The 9,785-nt window shown below is 40.1% G+C and overlaps 1 protein-coding gene across 1 annotated transcript in view; it reads right to left on the reverse strand.

Moving 5' to 3' along the window:
• Window positions 1-7,734: 7,734 nt before the first annotated feature.
• satb1b (SATB homeobox 1b) overlaps window positions 7,735-9,785 on the reverse strand; it is a 57,296-nt gene continuing 55,245 nt past the window's right edge. Inside the window, 1 exon segment of the mRNA XM_084027448.1 lies at window positions 7,735-9,785. This exon segment is cut by the window's right edge and continues 586 nt beyond it. Within this exon segment, the coding sequence (XP_083883574.1) occupies window positions 9,700-9,785 (86 nt within the window). The 3' untranslated portion in view covers window positions 7,735-9,699.

The raw sequence follows: 9,785 nt of genomic DNA on the forward strand, positions 1-9,785 counted from the left end.
GGGGCCATTTTAGAATCAATTAATACTTACACGAAGCCTGAATCTGCAACGTGACTGACACATCTGATACTGACCGGAGGCTAGCTGGTTAGCATGCTAGCTGGTTAACATGCTAGCTGGTTAGCATGTCTCACACTTTCACATCGTTGTCTACATTTGTTTGATCCAACCAAGAAGGCAGGATTGAAGCTTTAGATCACATGACAATAGTTTCATGAGTCACGAACGTTTCTACACACAAAATGAAAATGTTAAATTAAAGATAAAGATCTTGTGGTTTGACTAATGTTTAGTTCACAATGAGTTTGCAAAGCTCTCGTTTCCTGGTTCCTTCACATTTCCATCCAATAATAAGTTGAGTTAGAGCGCGGGCGTCGGTCGATGCTCATTTATGCACCGCAGCAGTTCAGAAGGTACGATACCTGAGGATTTCACTTCTTTTCCCCTGAAATCAACCATTAATGAGCAATAAACTATTTCTCCTCACTTTCTAATTGGCATCACATTTGTCAAGATACAGTTAAAGAGACTGCTTAATTAATTAAACATGAAATAGCACCTTTTCCCCGAGTGCTAGAGAATACAGATGTATGTTTTTTTTCCTCCAAGCTCACCAACACCTCCAACCCGCCCTAAAAAGAATAAATAAAAAATTCCAGCAGATTTGATAAGATTTGTTCTCTTTATCACTTTAATTAGCACCTCCCTCCTGTCCCCTTTGCAAATGAGGGGTGTGTGGGGGGGTTGAGGATTTGATGACTTAAAATGCACACAGCTAACGAGTTATTCATACCCAGCACAGCTGTTAAGGCAATTTAACTGCTTCTTCTCCGTTTCTCCCGATGAGGAGGTGGCGAGAGGCCTTCCTTATTATTACGGCAGAGAAGCTCGCTGATTTCCTCACCTGCAACCGCAAAGATTTACAACGATTCATATCTCAAACTTCACATCTCTCCTGGAACTTATGGACGTTTTTATGCTCCTCCTCCATCCTAGCTGTGAGGGAGAAGCCGTAACGCCGGCGAGAAAAGGTGTCCAAATAAAAACAACAACAACTCCTTCCTGCTTTAAAGCCGTTGCCGTTCGGAGCTATGAGCACATTTCCATGCACGCTGTATACCTGCGTGCTCCGCCATTGCCCATCTGTCGCCGTGCAATTATGATCAGAGGAAGAAAAAAAAAGAAAAAGAAGTGCAGTGAATGAAATATCCTGCACCTCGGCTCCCCCGTGCAGATTGCCGACCAGGACGTGTCAACTTCTCCCGGATCAGCGCCGCCGTGATTGAAAGATCACAACTCGCATCTACGAACGGCGACACAGATGCGAACGCGCTTTGCTTTAAATCCGCCGAATTAAGTTCAATACGGTTCAAATATTGCCGAGGTTTCTACGTCGGTTTAAGGACATTTAGGAATATCAAAAGATAAAAGACGGGATGGGATTCAGCTTCCTTCTTGTTTTTGGGGGGGATTTTAATCAGAGACAGCCTCGACGTGTAAAAACCTACGATCAGGGCCGCTGTAGGAAAAAATGTGAGAAAAAAAACGGAGCCGGGAGAGGGGGCAATATTCAGAGAAAAAAAGTCACAAATTTGCCTCTTTATCATAGATAAGATAGTCGTAAACACATTGATCAGATGTTTGCCATTGCTATGAAAACAACTGAAAACTACCGTTAGCATCTTAGCCCAACCGCCCGGTCAATAAACACCGATAAGATGACAATTTGTCCTCATACAAATAAAAGCAACAAAAATGATCAACTTCATCACCCTAAGGACCTTAACAAGGTGTAACACCTTGGGATGGATTAATTATTCATGAGTTTTTTTACGATGCTAACAACCGGCATCTCTGCTAGCTAACTTCCCATGAATGTATGTTTATTTGTCTAATTAATACATATCAACGTGTTACAACGCCCCGTTACTTAGTTAAATTCAGTTAGCATTCACTTGTGGTCATAGCAACGGCAAACATCCAGCGTTAGCTGCAGCAAGTCACTCGTTTGTATCGGCTATATGTTTTTGTTTCCTACAGTTGCCCTGATACAACGGCGACGTCGTACAAAACCTCTGGAGGTTCGCCAGGAAAAAGTAGAAAACATTAAAACGCACACTAGTTCATCTGCTTTTAACTCTCCACTTTAAAAAAAAAAAAACAGCCTTTAAACTGAATATATTACACGCAATTCAGACGGATAAGTGGCGAGGCACTTTGACGCGGCGGCGTCCGTGATGCAACTTTCCCTGTTGAGTCTGTTTTGGTCAATGCATGAGTGGCGCCATCGTGACGAGTGGCGTCCACCGAGTGGCGTTGTTCATCGACGAGTTATTGCTTTAAAATGAAAGTGGTAAGACAGGTTTGGAAAAGGAAAATGGGTTCAATTAGTGCTCGAAATATCAAGAGGCCACTTCACAGCTGAATTCCTCGAACAGGCACAACAGGCTGCAGACTCAATAAATAGAGATGAGTTGATTTTCGGGTTTTTATCTCTCCCTCTCTCTGCAGACTGCTGTGGTTAATTCCTCATAATGACACCGAAAGGCTACAAATCAACATTTATTAATATTTTTTGCTCGTCCTGGACTCGTTCTTCTTCTGCTATCTCCAAAGTAAAATGGTTATAAAAGCCATGCTTTGTCAAATATATTGCGACAACATTTTTGCTCACAAAAAACTGCATTAGAATAAAAGACTAATATTCATCTGTGGCTTTCTAACATATCTGAGGTACCAAAAAAAGATAACAGCTGATGAATCTGTCCGTTTTACAACATTGTTCTATGGAGATGTCGGAGCTGTAAAGAGGTGGAAGGTTGGAGCGCCACAGAGAGTCGGCTGTACTGTTGTGCCTACAAACTAAAGCTGTGATGTCAGAGGGGAAGTAGAAGGCAAACACAAGACCCGAAGCACAAAACGCATTACGTTGATTTTTGCGTCTCCGAGCTGAAATCAAGTCGAGGCTTCACCTGACTGGAAACGTCTGAGCTGTAAAGTAGTGGAAGGTTGGAGTGCCACGGAGCCTCGGCTGTACTGTTGTGTCTTCAAACTGAAGCTGTGATGTGAAGTAGAAGGCAAACACAAAACCCGAAGTGTAAAAAGCAGCAAAAGTAGATTTTTGCGTCTCCGAGGTGAAATCGAGTCGAGGCTTCACCTGACTGGAAACATCGGGCCTATTAAAAATTAGAAGGTGTTAATAATCAGGCGTGTGCCATTTTGTTCCCCAGGAATCAGCATCCGCATTCATACAGGCGTGATGTTACAAAATTAATGTGATCAGAACGACGGATTCAATCCCCCCTCGAGTTGCTTCATGTTTAATCTTCTCCTGGAAACCAGAAGGTAAAGCAACGCAGTGATTAATGTTATTAATTTCCACACCTCTAACCTTCTGTTTTCTGCTTCTACACATTCGCAGGCTGAGAGTTTTGAAGAAAATAAAAAAAGGAGGAGGCGGGAAGTTTCCGATCTTTACATCGAGGGTGATTCCGCGGAGATTGCTATCATTAGAATAACTTTATTAGGCTTTTCTGCTGCATTTCCTGTTTGATTTACTGCGCGGTCCCAGGGGCTCATGGGTAGGCACTTAGGACTTCCCTGCATCAGCAGCGCCGCCGCCGCCGCTGCAGCAACCTGAGTGTAACGTCCCTATTAATCTGCAGCTAAACGTAGCAGAAACGCCCGGAGCTGCTGCCCGATAAATCTCCTCCGAGCCTCTAAAGGCGGCGCGTTCGCTCGGCGCCGTGTCAATGTTTGCGTTGACGGAGAGACGACAACCATTTGTGGTCCCGCAGAGGATTGTGGGAAATTTTGAGAGTACTTCTCAAATATATTTGTGCACCTTAAACACGAGTGACAATAGATATTAAATAGAAGCCGATAATTTAAAGTTAAGTCTCTAAGAACCAAATCTTCTATAAATCATCGTTGAATGTATTTTAATTTTATTTGTATGTGCTTTGCATTTGTAAAAAAAGTGTTTCCTTCTCTTTTCTGCTGATAATGTATTTTGTAAACCCCACGATCAAAAAAGTGCTATACAGATCATGTTTATCATTACAATCGTAATTATTCATTTTTTTATGATTTTATAATTTTTCCTTGGCCCATTTTTCCGAAACCTCCAGCAGTTGTCACGGAAAACAATCATCGCTCTGAAGCCCCGTTGCTCCAAAAATACAAACTCTCTCCGTGAAACAAACAGAAGCACTTTATTAATTCTTGTTTTTTCTTTTCCTAAAATACAACACAAAACTGTAAACCTGACTCGCCTCCTTTAACTCAGTTCCAGTTATTTCCTCTCACAGCAGCCGGATCCGAGACTCGGGGCGACGCTTCGCGTGTGATGATGATGAAGTCTTATGACCGAACCCACGAAGGAGGTGAGATTTAAATGAATATCTTTAGTGTTAGACTGAAAAATAAAGATTCCCCTTATTTGCATTGATAGTGTGTCATAAAAAAACATCCATAATTTACACATTTACATACTTGTGTGTTGGTTTACTTCATGTACGACAACACTTTATTGTTTGTCATTTCGTAGTCGGTGTTTCGTGAACTGGATCGACGCAAAAACACAGTTTTCTAAAAGAACTGTTTGCGTTTAAAGAGAATGTTTTTGCAGGTTCGGTGAAAGGTTTAGTGGTTAATGTTAAAGTGAGTTTTGTTGAATAAAGCCACAAAGATTGACCAAAAATTACATCTGGAATAATATATTAACTATTAGCTGAGTGGTTGTGTTTGGTGGTTTGGTGAAATGGGCCTTTGGAACAATGGGCGGTGGTTTCTGGGATACTGGGCCATCAGACAAACAACTTTATTTTATTTTATTTGGACCGTACCACTTGCTAGCATGTTTGCCGCTAGCCTGATAGCATGTTGGCAGCTCATCGACAAACATCCAATGACTTTTTTGATAAAACTTCATGAACAAGTAGCTTTTTTCTCAAAATCATCGATGCACAAAAGACAGATCTGTGAAACCAGAAACTATAATATAATAATCTGCTCCACCAACATTCATCCACACCTGGTTCATCTAAACTTCCACCCCTTCACTTTGTCAGTTTGGTTTCTTAAAAAAGCTGATTTTATAGTCGACACAAAATAAAAAGAACTCAGACGTTACCGGGCCAGGAGGAGGCGACGCAAGCAGCGACTACCGGGACGACCTGGCAGCTTACTGGTGGAAATTAACTGGTTTATATCTGCTGCTGGGCTCATGAGGGGAATGGGAAACAGGTGAGGGAGAAGGTGAGACAGGTCAGGTGGTGAGACTGTGATTAAAGGGGCGGAGCCTTAGTCTGCAAAAAGTCAGCTCCCCGATACTTTGTTCTTCCTTCTCTTCAGTTCAGAAGTAAAATTCTTGCTTTATGTGTCACAATATGAGTCACGAACCTCCAACGAGGACTGAAGATGTTTTATTGTTTATTTTCTCCTCGATCAAAACATGACAAACTCAACTAAACATTCTTGGAATCTTAACGTTAAAAACATCGTCCATCGACTCTGACTTAATTTCATCTGGTCGAACATTCTCCCATCGAAATCCACTTTAAATGTGTAAAAGTACAGACTGAAGTAGAAGTACACATACTTGTGTTCAGAAAGACTCTGGTAGAAGTACTGATTCATACTTACTCAAGTAAAAGTGTAAAAGTACAGGCTCTGAAACGTACTCAAAGTATCCCTATGAAGGACATTTCTTCTGGCTGTTTTTTTTTAGAAGTATAGCTGAATCTCTCCATATTCATAATAAAATTAGATAATTTAGCTCAAATGCAGTAAAACTAAAATAACGAGTCTGTTCATGAGAATGTGAGGAGTAAAACGTTTTAAATTGTTTTAAATTGTAGGAAGGAAAAGTAAAAAAGTTGTCGGAATAATAAATACTCAAGTAAAAAGTACAGATACCTGAAAGTACAATAATGTTATATTTGTACTGTTACTTCCCTCCTCTGGTCTTTGTGTTGCTTTCACCTTGAATGTTCATATTTCGTTCACTTTCACGTTATAATACTGAAAAACTAATGTAACAGATATTTATATATATATTATATTTACACCCCTCCGAGTTCCCGACTGCCTTCGTTAGACTCGTTCAGTGATGCTCACTTGGAATCTGGATTCATAAAATCCCAAACGTCCTTTTCTTCCTGCAGGATTCCCTCCGGTCGCGTGTTTAGTATGAATGCCGACGTCGACTGGCGTCTTTGTGAGGACTCTGAGGATTCTGGGGGTTTGTGTTCATGGAGCTCGTAGTCCTGTAAACGTGTCCGTCCTGCAGATGTGTTACTCGGAGTAAAACACAACGTCGTCGGCATAAAGTTTGACTTCTGTATTTAATTAGCTGTTTAAAATCGTCACTTCGGTTAATCTGTTGAGTTTCTACATTTACAGAAGTACTCACAAGTACACTTACCTCGAGTATTTCATGTTACTTATACGGCACTTCAATTGAATCATTAGACATATTGTATTTTTTTACTTTAATACATTTGTTTGAGTTTCCGTGAAAAGTTAGAGATCAGGATTGTACAAATAGAAAATATGTTGAGTTTATAAAATAGTGTGTCAATAAAATAGTCCAAATAGCATTTAAATGCTGCTCAGACATGAACGCTTCAGTATTAATAATGAAACAATATAAGTAATAAAAATGTTCCTGCTGTGTGAGGACTTTTATTTCACTTTGAAGTTTCTGTTAACACTATTATTTTATCTTTTTATTGCACTGTTATTAATTATCTTTCACTTAAGTGATTTAAGTGAGTGCTTGTTATTTTAATTATTATATTTAAGTTATTTATTTTCATATAAACCACTAAATGCTGCCACCAACGCCAATTTCCATTAATATTCAAAATTAGTGTTTTTTTTTTTAAGTTGTCACAACTTAAATTATTTCACTTTAAATGTATTAAAGAGTATATATGAAATAAAAAAGGTTTTCATGATGATCGACGGCTGAATTAAGTTTAAATGAAGCTTTATTGCCAGTTTGACCTCAAAAACATGAAGTTCTATGAATATCATAAAGAAGATATTTAAAATAAAAGAAGTGGCGTAGTGCGTCATCTCTGAATGATTTCTGGGAATGTTTTTATTTAAAATAAATCAGCGACAGCATGAGAAGCCCGCGGTAACGGAGCCGGTGACTCATCAGTCACCATTCTTGTCCTAATTATGATTTCTATTTTGACATCTGGGGGGAAAAGTCTTTGAAGTGCGTTTGGATCCGAACGGAGACACACACACACACACACACACACACACACACACACACACAGCTGTATGTGGACACTGTTTCCTGTGTTCTTTTTTTTAAGGATATCTGATTTAATCATTGAATTAAAAACGTTTTATAAAATTCCCCCTTTCCCCCCAGAAATCAAGAAAAGCGATCGTGACGACCGTCACAATCAAGCACTATTTTAGGAACGTCTTCGCCATCTGTGTCTTTTTTTTTTGTGGGAACGAGGAGGAGAATCTGCTGCTGCCGCCTCCGTTTGTCAGTGAGCAAGGCACTAGCAGGAAATGACCCGTGGGTTTCACCGTCTGAACACACACAAACGTTACACTCTGGCTTTTTTTATTCATGAAATAAAGAAAAGAGCAGAACATCAAACCTGCCGACATGTCGCAGGGCGCCGAACGGGGCGACGCTCATCTCGGCCTCACCGGCGAGGTCGCGACCCCGCTTCACCTTCAACTCCCCTGCAGACGGAGGGCTTTGCCATCACAGGTGTTCACACCCAACATTTATTTATTTCAGGTTTCACAGGTCGTCAGATACACTCAGCAGGAGAAGAAGAGCGCCGCTTACAGTCGCCGCGAGAGGAAGAGGCGCCACACGAGCGCCCGCTCGGCCCAAAATGTCTGTACGGGGCGAGCTCTTTGCACAGACTTCAAATATATTTACAATAATAAACAATCAATGATTCATAAGATGTGATATTTACAGTTATTACAAATAACGTGTGTTCGGTGACGGCGGCCCGAAGGAGCCGACTGACTGGAGATCAGATCTCAGCAGTTTAAAAACAATTCACATGAGTTTTTTTTTTTTCCATCTTTTTTGTTGGTTTTTTTTTTGGAGCAGAGGAAGGGAAAAAAATCCCAACTCTGGTGTCAAAAAGAGTCCGGTCGAGTTAATGCCAAGAAAAAATCTGTGGTACAATACAAACAGTTTAATTGTGTAATTAACAATCAATAACCACTTCTAGTTAGAACATTTCTGCAGAAAGGAACCGAGGAACACTTATAAAACAGTCAGTCGTAACAAAATAACTGGTGTTCTCATTGAAATGAACCGATTAAAAAAGAAACACTTTTTATACAGAATATTTATACAGGAATAGCTTTTTTTTTTAGTTGGATTCGTTAACCAAAAGGAAGACACATCGCAGACATCGATTTTCACACAGATTGCATATGTTTTTCTCTCTAAGGTGTTCTATAGGTTAGTCATTTTACCTAAGCTTATTTGCATGATAGTAAAAATTGCATACAACATTAATTGTGAAGCTTGTAGCATGAGTTGCTCGAACATACAGCACTTTTTAATAGGCAACCTTTAAAGCACATTTCTCCATTTAAAACGTTTAAGACACTTTTTGTTTTTACTGCCCATCGAAATCACATTTATAAATAGAAAAAAAAAAAACAAGGTTGGTGGGATAATAAAAAAAAAAAAAGCTATAACATAAACTTAAAAAAACATCAGAAACACTGCATGAACTGCAAATAAATAAACGTGGGAACAACATAAACATGGTGGAATTCACATTTCTAAGTGTGGAGTTCAGAGAGTTACAGTGACAAAGGTTTTGCAAAATAATCTAACATCGGCAGTGCCGTATAGTACAAGGCATTTGTTGGCATAGTTTCTTTAAGACTTTTTTTTTTTTTTTTTTTTTTTTTTACAGTTACAATATAATGTCTATATATATATATTTATATTTTCCTCCCCTGACAAATAATACGTAAAGACTGAGCTGTTCTCTCGGAGAGAGAGTCACCTGGCCGGGGTGATCCAGAGTTCAGGAGTGATCCATAATCACCTTATGAAGCTTTTTAAAAGAATAACTGATCTGCCAGCAGGCTCCAGACTTCATACCTCATGATTAAGGCCGTAGTCAACCACTTGGTCCTTGATTTCATTTTGCTATTTGTCTTTTTTTTCCTCTTAAAAATCCAGTTAAACATCACATACGTAAACACCTATCAAAGTCCCAGCAAACTCCAGGGGGACTTGTTTTTTTTTTGCCTCTTCTCTTTTTTTTTTTTTAAATATAATCAGTAGCTCAAAAAAAAAAAAGATAAAGTAAGTCAGTGTAAAACAACAGACGTAAGAGTGCAGTCAGCAAATATCCACGGCAACATACTTTAGAATATTTTTTTGTGCAGATTATTTAAACGATGCATCAGTCTTTTACAGTGATAATAATACAAGTTTTACAAAATCCAAAAAGTAGTACTCGAGTCTGAGACGGGGTGGGGGAGGGGCCTCCAGTGTGTGAACGGCGTCGCTTCCACGCCGCCACGTCTCCGTATTTATAACCCGCCGCTCGCAGTCCGGGGAACGCCGCGCTGATTAAAAACACGCCTTTACTTTGCAGTGTGGTGGTTTTGCACAGCCGCCACTCTGTGTGTGTGTGTGTGTCGAGGCGGGCGGGGGAGGAGGGGGAGGAGCTACTCCTTGGCCTCGTGCTCCGACTCCGACTGCACCTCGCCGCCTCCTCGGCTCAGCTGCTCCTCGATCTTGATGGAGAAGATGG

Source organism: Eutrigla gurnardus (genome assembly GCF_963514095.1).
Source record: "Eutrigla gurnardus genome assembly, chromosome: 14".
Lineage (NCBI taxonomy): Eukaryota > Metazoa > Chordata > Actinopteri > Perciformes > Triglidae > Eutrigla > Eutrigla gurnardus.